Here is a 19,247-nt window from a genome sequence, read left to right as displayed (position 1 = left end):
CCCACCCCATCTCTTCTTCTCCCCACCCCATCATTCCTTCTTTTCCACCCCATCTTACCTTCTCCTCACCCCATCATTCCTTCTCTTTCCCCCACCCCATCTTACCTTCTCCTCGACCCCATCTTACCTTCTCCCCTATCCCCATTCTCCTTCTCCTTACCCCATCATTCCTTCTTTCCCACCCCATCTCTCCTTCTCCCCCACCTTACCTTCTCCCTCACCCCATCTTACCTTCTCTCCACCCAATCTTACTTTCTCCCCGACCCCATCTTACCTTCTCCCTGACCCCATCTCTCCTTCTCCCCCACCCCATTCTTACCTTCTCCCTCACCCCATCTCACCTTCTCTCCACCCCAATCTTACTTTCTCCCCGACCCCATCTTACCTTCTCCCTGACCCCATCTCTCCTTCTCCCCCACCCCAATCTTACCTTCTCCCCCACCCCATCTTACCTTCTCCCTGACCCCATCTTACCTTCTCCCCACCCCATCTTACTTTCTCCCCGACCCCATCTTACCTTCTCCCTGACCCCATCTTACCTTCTCCCTGACCCCATCTCTCCTTCTCCCCCACCCCATCTTACCTTCTCCCTCACCCCATCTCACCTTCTCTCCACCCCAATCTTACTTTCTCCCCGACCCCATCTTACCTTCTCCCTGACCCCATCTCTCCTTCTCCCCCACCCCATCTTACCTTCTCCCCCACCCCATCTTACCTTCTCCCTCACCCCATCTCACCTTCTCCCCCCACCCATCTTACTTTCTCCCCGACCCCATCTTACCTTCTCCCTGACCCCATCTTACCTTCTCCCCGACCCCATCTTACCTTCTCCCCGACCCCATCTCTCCTTCTCCCCCACCCCATCTTACCTTCTCCCCCCCCCATCTTACGGTACCTTCTCTCCCCACCCCATCTTACCTTCTCCCCGACCCCATCTCTCCTTCTCCCCCACCCCATCTTACCTTTTCTCCACCTCGGACAGGGAAATCTCACTTGATACCCGGTGCTAGATTTTTCTATCCGTCCGATCTGTCTGGTACCTTTACGCGAATTTTGGCGGAATTTTACGCCATTCATGTAACAGTCCGCGCATGTGACGTCAAACTCTCAAGCCTCGGTTGGGATTATGTTACAAAATCTTAGCCCTCAACTGAGATAACCCGATCTCGATCACTTACAGGTAACAGATTTTATTACTCCCTCACCCTATCTTGCCTTCTCCCCCAACCCATCTTGCCTTCTAAGGCCCATGCCCCAATCACCTAACCCCTAACCACCTTCTCCCCACCACATCTCACCTTCTCTCCCACCCAATCTCTTCTTCTCCCCCAGTTGCACTGCCCCACTCACCGAACCCAGCTTCTCCCACTAACCCACTTTACTGCTGTGAGGTACTAGCTGAGAAATCCCAGATGCTTTTCAAAATCTGTTTATTCAATGATCAAATTTATTGATCGATATATATACACATATGATATTATTGAACAGTTAAATAACATGTGTGCTGAACAATGTACACAGTACATCCTCCTCTGATAATGACATCAATACCCGTTACAGTATGCTGAAAATAACAGCATGTGAGCAACACTCACAAACACTCTTATCAAATAACAACTCCTTCCTAACAAAGATCAGGAAGTTCTAAAAATTACGTTGTCTCTAGTTTAGAACACTGAGCTTCAGATAAATCTACTGATACAGAATATATTAAAAAGCGCATGTAAACCTACAATCTAGTTTTTTTCTTTAGATTGCAGCCGGATGATAAGGTTTCAGACATAGCTCTGCACTGAAAATAGAGATGACAGCAAAACCAAAGATTGTTTGCTAATCGAGCCGGAAGAAACCTAGAAAACGTTTACCTGGTCAGGTCAAAGTTCATTGATTTCATGCAACATGTCATTTCTCCAAAACAACAGGAAAACAATCCCTCTAACTTTTACGTAAATAGGATAACAAGTTTCCAAGGACTTGCAATTGTTACCATAGAATGGAGAAAAATGATGCCTTAAATTTTTTTTAAACTATCGCTATTATTTTTTTCAAAATCAAAAGGTGATATGACATTCACAACAGCTTCAGTGTGGTTAGTTTTGTAGTTTTATTTTCCGTCTACTGGTTTCGCCCGTGTAAAGGGCTTCTTCAGGACAACAAATCTATGATTCTGACACCCAAATGTACTATAAATGCGGTGCCACTTAAATCTAAAAATAGATGTACAATTATAACGTTTATTACAAGTCATAGAGCGCTATCTCATGTATATGTAATATATCAATCATCTGTATGTTTATGACATATTTTCAATATTCATTCATAATTCAATTTCATATGTTACACTCATTTCTATTGGTTAGGTCATTGAGGTTATTTCTCCATAGACCGAAAGAATGGTACGCCACGTATTATGACGTCATATATACATACAGAACGGTTTCGCGGGGAATTTTAAAAGCGTCACAGTCATTGGCAAAACTGAATTATTGGAGAAGATATCAATGTGCCTCAACTCCTTTTGTTTTATTGTAAAAGTAAGTAAAATCACAATAATTATGCCTAATTAGTACCTAATAGAGTTATCTGAATTAAATTTTATAAGCATTATTCTCAATATCTTTTAGGGTTATAAGGTCATAGACAAAAAACGGACGGACATTCTTCTTCATTTAGCGTCTATGAAGAATGTCCTTCCGTATTTTGTCTATGACTTTCATAACCCCAAAAGATATTGAGAATAATGCTTAAATAAACAAATTTTCAAATTACAATGCACATGCAAAACAATTACAGGAAATATATTAGGTTACAGAATCCTGAAATGAAACACAAAAATCCTTATTTTGTAAAAATGTCTTTACATAAGTTTTGTACACCTGTTAATGACATTCTTACCTTTACGATGAGATGTTAAATTGTTCACAGCGACATATCTTCCACAAACATTCCTGCTAACCTAGCAGTATTACTGTACACTTGCTAAATGCACGGTTCTTAAGCCTTTCACCGTTCAGAGCAAATACTTCTATTGACTTTTTATTACACATGGATATGTGAATAGGAGCCATATTTAATGTTTTTTCTTTGAGAATCAATTGGCTTGCACTGAACTTAAGAATGCCATATGAAATAAAATATTTAAAGATCATACACGTATGAATTAAGTTGTTTTTCATTTTGTGAAATTACAGATCAGTCCAATGTTGTATTTCTAGTATTGTTCAAATCAAATCACCGTAATATTGAAATACACCTAAAGAAATAAATAGTGACCAAATGATATGTAAATGTGAGAAACTTCTTCCAAACACATTGTATCTAGTATCTTTTGAGGTCTATCACATATTATATTTATAAATTGAGCTTATCCCAAGCCATTAAGATTTTTTATTAAAGATTTGTGCTGATCATGTAATGGTTCAGTGAATACTCCCATATATCATACTGTCTATATATATATGGTGGGAAAGTTAACGCACAAAACTTGTATATTTTCAACATGAAAAAGGAGAACAAACGTACATAACTACACATATTTTATACTGTAAACAGGACATTGAAATACTAAACAATGCACTGACTGACATAAACAGATCACATCAAATTCCAGAATTAATTCAAATATATGACATTAGAGTTGATGAGTTAATAAAACTTGTCAAGAAAATTTTTTTTTTTGATCAACAGAGATCAAATAAGTCGTTCGAGAATGCTCCTAAGGAGCCGGGCCGAATGGAATTGAAAGAATAACTTGAAAAAGAGTACCATTTGAATCCAAAATGACAGCTTGAAACAAGAGAAATGTTAAGTCTTGTATCATTTACTATAAATGTTCCTAAAATAACTTCTTCTAACATGGCCTGTTACATTTAATGAAGGTCAAACCATGTGTGACCTTGAATGAAAGTCAAGGCTATTCATTTGCACAGGCGTAATTGGCAGCCGTTTTTCCCAGCATGCTACATGCCCAATATGTTGGATGTATAGGTTTCTTGACCACAGAATAAGAAGACATTTTTAAAGTTCTTAACACAATTTACCTCTTTGACCTTGGATAAAGATCAAGGTCATTAATTTGCACAATTCCAATTAATTTTCAAAATTATTCTAGCTGATTTTTGGACCATCAACTTCTGCTTTGTGCTTAGTGTGAATAATCGAAACAGTTGCATTTCATTACAAATTTAAAGGGATATTGCTTTGTTCTGTTTTGATTAAAAAACTTGAAATATTTTGAAAATATGTCTATTGTTATTTTTCAAAATAATTTAATGCTGTAACCAGAGTTCTGTAGTGTATGTTCATACAGTTCAAATTTCGATGAGACATATTTTTTATTGCTGCAGGTCAAAAAATGAAAATCACAAAAATTTAGCCCTCATGAAAAGTACTGATTTTGGCGGTTTTTGTCGCCTCACCTACAATAGTTAGGTAATTGCTATGTCAAAATACTGTTTTTTTCTGAGTTGTGTTACCGTATTCGACCCAATAAGCGCCCAGGGCATTCTTACACGTGTACTTGATACAAAGTTTGTAACAATTGTTGTTTTTCATGTCATTTTAATAAAACGGCCATTTCAATCAAAATCTTATATTTTGGTTATTTTTGCTATTGTACTAATGCATAGCTTGCTTCTGGTTTGCCTAATGCAATTCATGCAACATAAAGTACGTTTGAGCAACCATTTTATCTGTGTTAGTAATGTGATGAAAATGATAAGTTTTGAAATCAAATTACCTGCTTTGATCATTATACCACCAAGGAAGTTACCGTATTCGCCCCAATAAGCGCTCATGTCCCTATATTTCCATTCTACTTTCAGTTTCCCGTTTAATCTATGTTAAATCAGATGGGCAATATCTGGCTATGAACTCCAATCTGGTCAAGCGTATGAATATCTAACGTTTCCGCCGCGTCACTGACAATGTATTCAATGTATACTTACGCCTATACATAACGGTCAAATAATTTCAAAAGTGGTTTTAAAGTTGTGTAGTCTATGAAATCTAATAGTATTATCGTGTTGACAAAATCACTTGTATAAAAAAAAAACGTCATCGCATAATTTTCATTTGTTCGCTTGTTTCAAACCATTTTGTGTTGAACTATATTCAGAAGTTGATGCTATTGCTGTTCCGTCTATTGAACTTGGCGGCGTCAACACTAGCGCAAGCGGGAAATTTAAAGGATATACGTGTGTAGTTTTGAATTCGAAGGATCGTAATGGAAATATAAGTAATAAACTGTTACCAGATTGGACATACAGTTGATATGAAGCCCATCCGTCCGAAAGATAAATATTCATGGCGCCCTAACGGGCGCCATTCTATTTATCTTCCTTCCGGATGGGCTTCATATCAACTGTATGTCCAATCTGGTAACAGTTTATTGCTTAAATAAACGACTCTATCATTTTTGAGGCTCCATGTCAATTGCCCAGGCATAAGACCAAAACTGTATAGATTTGCCAATAATTTCGTCTTATAAACCACATTTTCTATTTTCAATTTTGTAAACGCCCTGGGCGCTTATTGGGTCGAATACGTTAACACAACTCAGAAAAAACAGTGTTTTCCTAAAACTTTCCAGGATATGATATTATCTCCCCTTAGTGATATCATTTACACTGAATAGGAATGTGGCAGGGCATATAGGGACAAAGGCAACACATACTTGCATGATATCATCCTTCCATTCATTTCTAACATTTTTAAGTCAGACTTACCAAGTCTTGTGTCTCAAATTCCTATCCTGTCCCTACGTTAGCATCCAAGACAGAATACAATCAGTTGTAATTGTGTAAATTAGACAAGAAACAGGAATTGAAACATCCTTTGTTATATAAATACTGCGATGACTTGCACTGTTGACGGCCAGGTAAGAAAAATTCACTGTTAAATTTCATTTTAATATCCTTTTGTAATGTGATCTGATTTCTGAAGCCACCTGTCATTCAAACCTGTTATTCACTTGAAATCTAAGATCTATAAATATTTATAAAGCTTGTCACATTAGTCTACAGTCGAGAGCACACCCACACAGTGCAGAAAACAGCAACATACACAGGATATAAAATATCACAGACCTGAATGAGGAGAGAAAGAAAGTTCCTTATTTGTGTGGGATGTATAATATACGTCCGTGATCAATCAAAAAATACTTTTTGCACTATATATATTAGATTCTGATAGTAAAACTAAAGATGAATTAGCCAACAAGGAAGTTACTATTGCAAACGTTGTACATTCGTTCTTTTTGATTTAAGTTTTCTAAATCTGTATTTGTCCTAAAGTTTTATGTTTCCTGAAAACCAGACCTGTCTCTATAAGTCATACCTAAATGTTCCTGCACCTACGGGACGATACAGGACACTTATCTGACAGGCATGTGACAGGACAGAATGGGAAATGACATGACACAGGACAATGCAGGACACTTATCTGAAATGACAGGTATGTGACAGGACAGAATGAGACATGACACGACACAGGACAATGCAGGCAATTATCTGACATGACAGGTATGTGACAGAACAGAATGAGACATGACACGACACAGGACAATGCAGGCAATTATCTGACATGACAGGTATGTGACAGGACAGAATGAGACATGACACGACACAGGACAATGCAGGACACTCATCTGACATGACAGGTATGCGACAGGACAGAATGAGACATGACACGACACAGGACAATGCAGGACACTCATCTGACATGACAGGTATGCGACAGGACAGAATGAGACTTGACACGACACAGGACAATGCAGGACACTCATCTGACATGACAGGTATGCGACAGGACAGAATGGGACATGACACAACACAGGACAATGCAGGACACTCATCTGACATGACAGGTATGCGACAGGACAGAATGGGACATGAAATGACACAGGACAATGCAGGACACTCATCTGACATGACAGGTATGCGACAGGACAGAATGAGACTTGACATGACACAGGACAATGCAGGACACTCATCTGACATGACAGGTATGCGACAGGACAGAATGAGACATGACACGACACAGGATAATGCAGGACACTCATCTGACATGACAGGTATGCGACAGGACAGAATGAGACTTGACACGACACAGGACAATGCAGGACACTCATCTGACATGACAGGTATGTGACAGAACAGGATGAGACATGACACGAAAACAGGACAATGCAGGACACTCATCTGACATGACAGGTATGCGACAGGACAAAATGAGACTTGACACGACACAGGACAATGCAGGACACTCATCTGACATGACAGGGAAGCAACAGGACAGAATGGGACATGACACGACACAGGACAATGCAGGACACTCATCTGACATGACAGGGAAGCAACAGGACAGAATGAGACATGACATGACACAGGACAATGCAGGACACTCATCTGACATGAAAGGTATATGATAGGACAGAATGAGACATGACATGACACAGGACAATGCAGGACACTCATCTGACATGAAAGGTATGCGACAGGACAGAATGGGACATGACACGACACAGGACAATGCAGGACACTCATCTGACATGACAGGGAAGCAACAGGACAGAATGAAACTTGACATGACACAGGATAACGCAGGACACTCATCTGACATGACTGGTATGTGACAGGACAGAATGGGACATGACATGACACAGGACAATACCACACACTCATCTGACATGACAGGTATGCGACAGGACAGAATGGGACATGACATGACACGGGACAATGCAGGACACTCATCTGACATGACAGGTATGCGACAGGACAGAATGGGACATGACACGACACAGGACAATGCAGGACACTCATCTGACATGACAGGTATGTGACAGAACAGAATGAGACATGACATGACACAGGACAATGCAGGACACTTATCTGACATGACAGGTATGCGATAGGACAGAATGGGACATGACATGACACGGGACAATGCAGGACACTTATCTGACATGACAGGTATGCGACAGGACAGAATGGGACATGTAATGACACAGGACAATGCAGGACACTTATCTGACATGACAGGTATGCGACAGGACAGAATGGGACATGTAATGACACAGGACAATGCAGGACACTTATCTGACATGACAGGTATGCGACAGGACAGAATGGGACATGTAATGACACAGGACAATGCAGGACACTCATCTGACATGACAGGTATGCGACAGGACAGAATGGGACATGTAATGACACAGGACAATGCAGGACACTTATCTGACATGACAGGTATGCGATAGGACAGAATGGGACATGACATGACACGGGACAATGCAGGACACTCATCTGACATGACAGGTATGTGACAGGACAGAATGGGACATGACACGACACAGGACAATGCAGGACACTCATCTGACATGACAGGTATGTGACAGAACAGAATGAGACATGACATGACACAGGACAATGCAGGACACTCATCTGACATGACAGGTATGCGATAGGACAGAATGGGACATGACATGACACAGGACAATGCAGGACACTCATCTGACATGACAGGTATGCGATAGGACAGAATGGGACATGACATGACACAGGACAATACCACACACTCATCTGACATTACAGGTATGCGATAGGACAGAATGGGACATGACATGACACGGTACAATGCAGGACACTCATCTGACATGACAGGTATGCGATAGGACAGAATGGGACATGACATGACACGGGACAATGCAGGACACTCATCTGACATGACAGGTATGTGACAGGACAGAATGGGACATGACATGACACAGGACAATGCAGGACACTCATCTGACATGACAGGTATGTGACAGAACAGAATGAGACATGACACGACACAGGATAACGTAGGACACTCATCTGACATGACAGGTATGTGACAGAACAGAATGAGACATGACATGACACAGGACAATGCAGGACACTCATCTGACATGACAGGTATGTGACAGAACAGAATGAGACATGACATGACACAGGACAATGCAGGACACTCATCTGACATGACAGGTATGTGACAGGACAGAATGGGACATGACATGACACAGGACAATGCAGGACACTCATCTGACATGATAGGTATGCGACAGGACAGAATGGGACATGACAAGACACAGGACAATGCAGGACACTCATCTGACATGATAGGTATGCGATAGGACAGAATGGGACATGACACGACACAGGACAATGCAGGACACTCATCTGACATGACAGGTATGCGACAGGACAGAATGAGACATGACACGACACAGGACAATGCAGGACACTCATCTGACATGACAGGTATGCGACAGGACAGAATGAGACATGACACGACACAGGACAATGCAGGACACTCATCTGACATGACAGGTATGCGACAGGACAGAATGAGACATGACACGACACAGGATAATGCAGGACACTCATCTGACATGACAGGGAAGCAACAGGACAGAATGGGACATGACATGACACAGGATAGGGGGGGGGGGATACTTATCTGATAACATTGATTGAACAAGATAACATGTTACCCATCCTTTTCCATTTCATGGAGGGTGCATAAACTGAATTACAAGAACAAACAAAAATAAAAATAAAGCACAGAAAAGTGTAAAAGAAAAAATTATTTTAAAATCTTCAAATGTTTCTAATACATTTTGTAATATAAGAATCAATGGATGTTCCTTTGAAATTTGTTAAGGTTTATTATGTTTTAGATCCTATTAACATACAGGATATTTCGAGGACATGTCAGGTTAACGAGGTGAAGGAAATCCAGAGTAACCAGAGAAAAACCAGCAACTTCGAGTCAGTACAACTTCAGAGTTTCCAACTCCCATCGAATTAACCACTTGGTCACCGCGACTCCTCACCATTGGTTAGGATGGATCGAACAGCTCATACCTGTGGTTTATTTGTACTCAGAAATAAAGATCAATCAAAACAGAATATATATGAAATTTCATGGTTTCACACTTATTTCCTTGTATTGCTGTGGTGATGCCTATTTGATTGAATAGTTCAGGACGATTTCAATTGTTACGACGTAAATAAAGGATTTAAAGGATTTGCCTCCATCCTTATTTAAATGCTGATATGGTAATGAGACAGGTGCTTGAAGGGCACTTAACCTAAAAGATTATAGGTCGTTTTGCTAGATCTATACCATAGAGAATATATGAAAGCATCCTTTGTCAATACTTATATGGAGTAAATCCGATACATATGGAAAATATGGGGACATTTATGCTAAATACAGTACAGTAATAGAAAATTTCTCAAGTGCAGATTATAACTGAACTTGTAAAGGTAAAACTGAAATTTGGAAAACATCCTCTCAAAAAAAAGCCTTATGATTGAAGGTAAATTATGATTCTAAAAATAGATTGCAGTGTCTCTAGATCTCGTCCTATAATAATATACCATGTATTTCAAGGCCTCGTGGATTTCTCACTGTAAATCTAAAGCTATAATTAAAGAAAAATGGTATTGTAGTACCATGTACGTCAGTTGAATAAATCAGAAAATAGTTAATTCGACCAAATAAGCACCCAAGGCTCAAAATATTATTTTAAAAATTAAGCCGTAAATCCATTTGCAAAAGAAATCACACAGACAGTAAGAAAACCAACAAAGTTTTCATATTTTCAGTCTGCATTTAATTCACAGTAAGTGAAATTAAAGCCTAAAAAAAGACGAAGGGCGTTTATAAGGATGGGGCGCTGATTAGGTTAAATACTGTATTGTTCACGGCATTGATTATGGTATTATAGGGCTCAGACACCTACATTTTTAACTTTTACACTTGTTTATGTTGCGGGGGGACATGTAGAGATGGGTGTGGTGGGTATGATAAGAACATTAGAAGATGTATAGGTGGGATCACTAGAGGATTACAAACAACTCCTAGCTAACAGAATTTTTTAATAATGTAAAAATTTAAAATACAATTCTATTGTATTCCTCTGACCTCTGTATTCCCATGATATACAGTCTATATGTGGGTGTGGTGGTCTGTGGTGAAGGTAGCCTGAACCCCTGCTATATGTTGACTGGTGTAAGACTCCCAACTCAGGTATTTAATAAACTGCTACCTAGAACAGATATATCACCTTCCAGAAATCACGAGATAAATGATAAATCCCACCGATGACAGCCTGATCACTTGTTTTACAGACAGACACCTCTACGCACAACAAACAAACTGGCGTTGAGTAAGCTACCCACATCTGTGCCATAGATAAGGTAAATTACAGTTTAAGTGGTATATAATGGAAGACTTCAGATATCGATTTTCTGCAAGATAGAACATATAAGTTAAACCTGTCTATAAAGACTTTGCAAGGAACAAAGAATAAATACTCAGAAATTGTGTTGAAATTGGTATGTTGTGACCCCAAGAACATGGACTAATAATTATGAAGCAGGTAGTATTTACCAGATACAGTAGTCAACACAATAAGTGCCCCTATCCCCATAAACTCCGGCCCCTATCCCCATAAACTCCGGCCCCTCTCCCTTTTTTAAGCTTCAATATCATTTAGTTCGAATTTAAATGCAAACTGAAAGATGAAAAAAGTGTTGGTTTCGATCCTTACTGATTTCTTTTACAAATTGATATATGGCTTATTTTGAAGAATAATTTTATGAATGGCAAGTCCAAATTCGTTTTTATTAAGCACCGCCTTATTTTCTTCCATTCTTAAGCGTCCTGTGCACTTATTGGGTCAGATATAGTATTGGTGGCTATGGCAGGTTTAGGGATTTATCATTTTTTTCCTTAAGAGAAAAAGAAGACAAAGACTGCAAATCCACAGCAAAAGAATACAGAGATCTTATGTTGTATTGGCCACAGTGTAAGACAGTTGGAACACTTGCAAAAATGTGAAAGACAACATTGCACATTGGTTACAATTCAAAGGATTGGTTAAATTGGCGACAAAGAAAACAGATTGGCACATTGGTGACTATGCAAAAGTTTTGGTACATTGGCGAATATACAAAACTATGGCTTGTCAAAATAGCAGCAAATGTAGAAATTAAGTTTGGCAAAATGAAGATATTTCAAAAGACTTGGCACATTGACTAAGATGCTGAAGGCTAAAACATTGGCAACAATGCAGAATTAAGGCTTGGCACTTTGAATTAAGATGCTAAAGGCATGGCCCATTGGTAAAAATGCAGAATTAAGGCTTGGCACATTGGCAGCAATGCAGAAGGCTTAGCATCTTGGTGACATTGCAGAAGGCTTGGCTCATTGATGATAGTAAAACACTTTTGATATATCCTTTAGAATGCAGAGGGCTTGAAAGATTGGCTAAAATATGCAAGGCTTGAAAAGGCTTGAAAGATTGGCGATAATATGCAAGGCTTGAAAAATTGGCAATAATATGCAAGACTTGAAAGATTGGCGATTATATGCAAGGCTTGAAAGATTGGCGATAATATGCAAGGCTTGAAAGATTGGCGCTAATATGCAAGGCTTGAAAGATTTGCGATAATACGCAAGGCTTGAAAGATTGGCGCTAATATGCAAGGCTTGAAAGATTGGCGCTAAGATGCAAGGCTTGAAAGATTTGCGATAATACGCAAGGCTTGAAAGATTGGCGCTAATATGCAAGGCTTGAAAGATTGGCGATAATATGCAAGGCTTGAAAGATTGGCGATAATATGCAAGGCTTGAAAGATTGGCGATAATATGCAAGGCTTGAAAGATTGGCGATAATACGCAAGGCTTGAAAGATTGGCGCTAATATGCAAGGCTTGAAAGATTTGCGATAATACGCAAGGCTTGAAAGATTGGCGCTAATATGCAAGGCTTGAAAGATTGGCGCTATAATATGCAAGGCTTGAAAGATTGCGTAATATGCAAGGCTTGAAAGATTGGCGATAATATGCAAGGCTTGAAAGATTGGCGATAATATGCAAGGCTTGAAAGATTGGCGATAATATGCAAGGCTTGAAAGATTTGCGATAATACGCAAGGCTTGAAAGATTGGCAATAATACGCACATGGCTTGGCATATCATTGGTGACAATATATACGACTGACAATAATAATAAAACCAATAGGATCAATACGAGTGAGAGAACGTACTTGTAAACATGAAATAATGTTTAGAATATTGCAACAGACATAGAGAGTTTAGACATGGAAACGTGGATAACAAACTTTGATTGTACGGCAGACATTTAACAAACACCAATTCGACCCAATAAGTACCCCTCCCTTGTTTTGAGGCTCCCAATAATTTCACTATGAGAACTGTGGAAATTCCTGTATATGATTTCTTATATAAATTGATCAATTGTTTATTCGGTGCAATAATTTTCTGAAATGTTTCTGACTTAATGTTTCTATTAAACATTTCTTCTGCTCTGAGTGTTTATTGGGTCGAATACGGTACATTGATTCGGAACATTGCTGGAAAGGAAAAGGGTAAAAATTGGGTAACTGAAGGCATATAGCGAAAGAATGAGTTTATGGAAGTAAAAGGGTAGGAAGATCGGTACAGGAAGGATGATCGGTAAAGGATGGATGATCGGTACAGGAAGGATGATCAGTACAGGAAGAATGATCGGTACAGGAAGGATGATCAGTACAGGAAGGATGATCAGTACAGGAAGGATGATCAGTACAGGAAGGATGATCGGTACAGGAAGGATGATCAGTACAGGAAGGATGATCAGTACAGGAAGGATGATCGGTAAAGGATGGATGATCGGTACAGGAAGGATGATCAGTACAGGAAGAATGATCGGTACAGGAAGGATGATCAGTACAGGAAGGATGATCGGTACAGGAAGGATGATCGGTACAGGAAGGATGATCAGTACAGGAAGGATGATCAGTACAGGAAGGATGATCGGTACAGGAAGGATGATCAGTACAGGAAGGATGATCGGTACAGGAAGGATGATCGGTACAGGAAGGATGATCGGTACAGGAAGGATGATCGGTACAGGAAGGATGATCAGTACAGGAAGGATGATCAGTACAGGAAGGATGATCGGTACAGGAAGGATGATCAGTACAGGAAGGATGATCAGTACAGGAAGGATGATCGGTACAGGAAGGATGATCGGTACAAAGGATGATCAGTACAGGAAGGATGATTGGTACAGGAAGGATGATCGAAGGAAGGATGATCGGTACAGGAAGGATGATCAGGTACAGGAAGGATGATCAGTACAGGAAGGATGATCAGTACAGGAAGGATGATCGGTACAAAGAATGATCAGTACAGGAAGGATGATCGGTAGAGGAAGGATAATCGGTACAGGAAGGATGATCGGTACAGGAAGGATGATCGGTTCAGGAAGGATGATCAGTACAGGAAGGATGATCAGTACAGGAAGGATGATCGGTACAGGAAGGATGATCGGTACAGGAAGGATGATCAGTACAGGAAGGATGATCAGTACAGGAAGGATGATCAGTACAGCCGGGATGATCAGTACAGGAAGGATGATGGGTACAGGAAGGATGATCAGTACAGGAAGGATGATCAGTACAGAAAGGATGATGGGTACAGGAAGGATGATCAGTACAGGAAGGATGATCAGTACAGGAAGGATGATCAGTACAGGAAGGATGATCAGTACAGGAAGGATGATCAGTACAGGAAGGATGATCGGTACAGGAAGGATGATCGGTACAGGAAGGATGATCAGTACAGGAAGGATGATCAGTACAGGAAGGATGATCAGTACAGGAAGGATGATCGGGATGATCAGTACAGGAAAGATGATCGGTACAGGAAGAATGATCGGTACAGAAAGGATGATCGGTACAGGAAGGATGATCAGTACAGGAAGGATGATCAGTACAGGAAGGATGATCAGTACAGGAAGGATGATCAGTACAGGAAGGATGATCAGTACAGGAAGGATGATCGGTACAGGAAGGATGATCGGTACAGGAAGGATGATCGGTACAGGAAGGATGATCAGTACAGGAAGGATGATCAGTACAGGAAGGATGATCAGTACAGGAAGGATGATCGGTACAGGAAGGATGATCGGTACAGGAAGGATGATCGGTACAGGAAGGATGATCAGTACAGGAAGGATGATCAGTACAGGAAGGATGATCAGTACAGGAAGGATGATCAGTACAGGAAGGATGATCGGTACAGGAAGGATGATCGTACAGGAAGGATGATCGGTACAGGAAGGATGATCGGTACAGGAAGGATGATTGCATTGGTACAGGAAGGATGATCAGTACAGGAAGGATGATCGGTACAGGAAGGATGATAGTACAGAAAGGATGATCGGTACAGGAAGGATGATCGGTACAGGAAGGATGATCAGTACAGGAAGGATGATTGGTACAGGAAGGATGATTGGTACAGGAAGGATGATCGGTACAGGAAGGATGATGGGTACAGGAAGGATGATCAGTACAGGTAGGATGATCAGTACAGGAAGGATGATCAGTACAGGAAAGATGATCGGTACAGGAAGGATGATCAGTACAGGAAGGATGATCGGTACAGGAAGGATGATAGTACAGGAAGGATGATCAGTACAGAAAGGATGATCAGTACAGAAGGATTGATCGGTACAGGAAGGATGATCAGTACAGGAAGGATGATCAGTACAGGAAGGATGATCAGTACAGGAAGGATGATCGGTACAAGGATGATCAGTGCAGGAAGGATGATTGGTACAGGAAGGATGATCAGTACAGGAAGGATGATCAGTACAGGAAGGATGATCGGTACAAAGGATGATCAGTGCAGGAAGGATGATTGGTACAGGAAGGATGATCAGTACAGGAAGGATGATCGGTACAGGAAGGATGATCGGTACAGAGGAAGGATGATGGGTACATGAAGGATGATGGTACAGGAAGGATGATCAGTACAGGAAGGAAGATCAGTACAGGAAGGATGATGGGTACAGAAAGAATGATCAGTACAGGAAGGATGATCGGTACAGGAAGGATGATCAGTACAGGAAGGATGATCGGTACAGGAAGGATGATCAGTACAGGAAGGATGATCAGTACAGGAAGGATGATCGGTACAGGAAGGATGATCGGTACAGGAAGGATGATCAGTACAGGAAGGATGATCGGTACAGGAAGGATGATCAGTACAGGAAGGATGATCGGTACAGGAAGGATGATCAGTACAGGAAGGATGATTGGTACAGGAAGGATGATCGGTACAGGAAGGATGATCAGTACAGGAAGGATGATCAGTACAGGAAGGATGATCAGTACAGGAAGGATGATCGGTACAGGAAGGATGATCAGTACAGGAAGGATGATTGGTACAGGAAGGATGATCAGTACAGGAAGGATGATCAGTACAGGAAGGATGATCGGTACAGGAAGGATGATCGGTACAGGAAGGATGATCAGTACAGGAAGGATGATCGGTACAGGAAGGATGATCAGTACAGGAAGGATGATCGGTACAGGAAGGATGATCAGTACAGGAAGGATGGATCAGTACAGGAAGGATGATCAGTACAGTACAGAAGGATGATCAGTACAGGAAGGATGATCGGTACAGGAAGGATGATCAGTACAGGAAGGATGATCAGTACAGGAAGGATGATCAGTACAGGAAGGATGATCGGTACAGGAAGGATGATCGGTACAGGAAGCTGCATACATCAATCAAACTGTCTATCGGTATTTGTCTTATGAAAAGCGCAACTCAGCAATTTTTTCTGACAACGACAAGCATTACTCTTAATATCAATATCATGAGCTCTCCTGTGGGAAGTTATATTTGTAGAAACAATTTAAAGATATCTCTCTTTACTGTCAGATGAGTAGTATTGTGACATTTAGCATTATAGTCGTAGTAAACCGATATTCTACAGTTATTAACAATTATATGGAACAATCAATAGCTGTCTCTGAAATGTAGACTTATACTAGTCTGTTTTAAGACAGGTTTCTGCGTATTAATTTGCCATTTTCCTTCCGCAAACATATTTCATTTTGAGTTATTTTTCCTTGTTTTGCATCAATTATGAGCTTTGCATTGATGCACTTTGAGTTACTTCATCTACCGTGTTTGTCCTAACTATTGCCCCTCCTCCTATAAGCGTTCCTCCCCTCTTCTAATATGAAATACAACTGAAGTTACGCCCCCCCCCCCCCTCCCCCCTGCTCTCATGGATATATATTATGTATACGGAAAGAGTTAAAATATGACTGACTGTTTTAGAGGTTTTTCTTCCACAACTTGCACTTTGATTCCCTAATAAGCACCCCTTTTGTTTTAATTTTTCAAGCCCCCCTGGGTGCTAATTACAGCAAATACAGTAATTGGTATCGAGGTTCATAACTTATACGAAAAAATCTGAAAAAATACAAGTAACAGCATATGCCTCCAGAGAATGAAAATTGAGCACAAGCACACAACAGTCAGTAAGGAGAGACACCAGACAGAAATCTCTAAGTAAATTATAGATCTGAAATCATGTACATGAACTATGAATAGATATAATGAATTCTAATATGGTTGTACAGTATAGCCTATGATTTTCTTGCTTAGTAATATAAGCATACCTTGAGTTTATCTTAAAGTACACAACAATAAGGAAAATTGACATTTGAGGACATATGTACTGAAAAATTTAATTGACCAAACATGATTTTTTTTTTTTTTTTTTTTATTTTGCTTTACGTAAGATCAGGGTAGAAGAAAAATCTTAACCTTGTCAACAAAATAAAAGGTCAAGGTCATTGATTTGCACAAACCTAGAGAAAACAGTCATAAGTCATCCAAGTGTGCTAATTAATGGACAGCCAGTTGCTCAATATCTTAACCATGTGTATTGGAATTGTACATGTCCCTATGACCCCCAAAGCATGCAGTCAAGGTCATTCCTTTGATGAAACTTCCATTGCCCTACATATATGAAAAGCCAACAAGCCATACTGGGGAAGGACTGTCACTAAGTACGCTAGTACTTGTTTCCTCATCATTGTATCTTAATATGTTGATATTTTCTAGTATTGTACATTTCTTCATTGAATAAAATATATGTTAAACCAACAAGCAAATTAACATAGGCTGTACCTAAAATTGACTCTTGTTGGTTTTGAAACTGATTTAATTCTGAATAAGATCAATGGAACTAGTATAAGTCAGGCCTCAAAACAAATTAAAACCTTGCTAATAAATGATGTATATTATGAAAATGTGGTTCAGTCATATTTAGCAACATCTGTCAGCACTTTGAATGTCACATAAAGTATCTTGTACAAAATTGTACAGAACATTAAAATATTGGATTTGGGCCAACACAGACTGTACTAAATTAGTGCTTACAATATACTGTATGGTGAAATCATCTAAAATTGATATCTCAAATGTGAAATTAATAACACATATACATTCATGAATTGTAAACTAATATATAATTGTGTCTATGACTTTTTGATAAAACTACCCAATATAACTATCAATTCCTGACTACTAATTGACCTCCAATGATGTCCTATGTACTTTAAAAAAAATAAAGAATTTTATCATGACACAAAAAAAAAGCATTAAGATTGAATTTTACAAAAAAAAACATAAATAAATCTCAAAATAGCTGTTAATAATACATTACTGTATTCTATAATTCTACACAGATCCACCTTAAAATAAAAAAAATATATATATATATTTGATCTTTCTGATAAATCATTGCATAGCCATGTTGAAATTCCTGAGTTTTACCTGCTTTAGCACTTACGATCATAACTGGTAACTTCCATTTTGGAATTTGGAAATTTCTTGTGTTGGCTTTTTTGGCACAGACCTAGCTAGCTGGGTAAACCCAGCAAAGGGAGGTAATCATGTAGTATCGATCTACCTGTAAAGACAATAAGTGATTTACTAACTTACCTGTTGCAGCATAGAGCTAGTAAACTAGAAAATTGCACAATCAGATTTTCTGAACTGTGGTGCATACTTAATTAGTTTACAGTTAATTAATGGGTCGTAAATGCCATCCCGGAACCTAAAAATACCTCTTGAATACACTGCAGTATCGATTTGTGACTGAACAACACAAAGCAGGTACAAGTATACGTACCTGTAATTTGTCGTTTGTGGCGACGAACGTATTATCCAGGTACATAATCCGTACAAGGTTTCCTCTCAAGAAATAAATATCATATTCCTAAATCGTTGTCGTTAAAACACCTGATATTTAGCGAGAGTACCATCATAGTACACCGCCATAACCAACACACAACTGTAGTCTCGGTTGTTGGGGGTTCCCCGTGCCGATAACTCATAG

The 19,247-nt window shown here is 39.7% G+C and overlaps 3 protein-coding genes across 7 annotated transcripts in view; 2 read left to right on the top strand and 1 right to left on the bottom strand.

The window, feature by feature from the left end:
• LOC138324812 (uncharacterized) overlaps nucleotides 1-19,247 on the bottom strand; it is a 53,190-nt gene extending 33,943 nt beyond the window's left edge. For 2 of the 5 annotated variants that reach the window (XR_011208683.1, XM_069269982.1), the window contains exon 1: nucleotides 19,041-19,247. The gene's annotated coding sequence lies outside the window, so the exon portion shown is untranslated. Of the gene's footprint in view, nucleotides 1-5,726; nucleotides 5,871-18,698; nucleotides 18,768-19,040 lie in introns of those variants that run through there. The other 3 variants (XM_069269985.1, XM_069269983.1, XM_069269984.1) reach the window with 3 other exon arrangements.
• Nucleotides 13,698-15,206, top strand: LOC138326170 (trichohyalin-like). Its single transcript, XM_069272297.1, has 2 exons — nucleotides 13,698-14,068; nucleotides 14,267-15,206. The coding sequence occupies exons 1-2, from the start codon at nucleotides 13,698-13,700 to the stop codon at nucleotides 15,204-15,206; spliced, it is 1,311 nt and encodes a 436-aa protein (XP_069128398.1).
• On the top strand, nucleotides 15,507-16,461 carry LOC138326169 (trichohyalin-like). Its single transcript, XM_069272296.1, has 2 exons — nucleotides 15,507-15,796; nucleotides 15,840-16,461. The coding sequence occupies exons 1-2, from the start codon at nucleotides 15,507-15,509 to the stop codon at nucleotides 16,459-16,461; spliced, it is 912 nt and encodes a 303-aa protein (XP_069128397.1).

Source organism: Argopecten irradians, chromosome 6 (genome assembly GCF_041381155.1).
Source record: "Argopecten irradians isolate NY chromosome 6, Ai_NY, whole genome shotgun sequence".
Classification (NCBI taxonomy): Eukaryota; Metazoa; Mollusca; class Bivalvia; order Pectinida; family Pectinidae; genus Argopecten; species Argopecten irradians.
Note: the sequence above shows the minus strand (reverse complement) of the source record. Positions and strands in the feature narration are given on the sequence as shown.

Excerpts from the sequence above, each read along its gene's own strand:
- LOC138326170 (XM_069272297.1), top strand. The coding sequence starts at position 13,698 with ATGGATGATCGGTACAGGAAGGATGATCAGTACAGGAAGAATGATCGG. Across the intron at positions 14,069-14,266 it reads CGGTACAGGAAGGATGATCG|GAAGGATGATCGGTACAGGA; the intron begins GTACAAAGGATG and ends TAATCGGTACAG.
- LOC138326169 (XM_069272296.1), top strand. The coding sequence starts at position 15,507 with ATGATCAGTACAGAAAGGATGATCAGTACAGAAGGATTGATCGGTACA. Across the intron at positions 15,797-15,839 it reads CGGTACAGGAAGGATGATCG|GAAGGATGATCAGTACAGGA; the intron begins GTACAGAGGAAG and ends ATGATGGTACAG.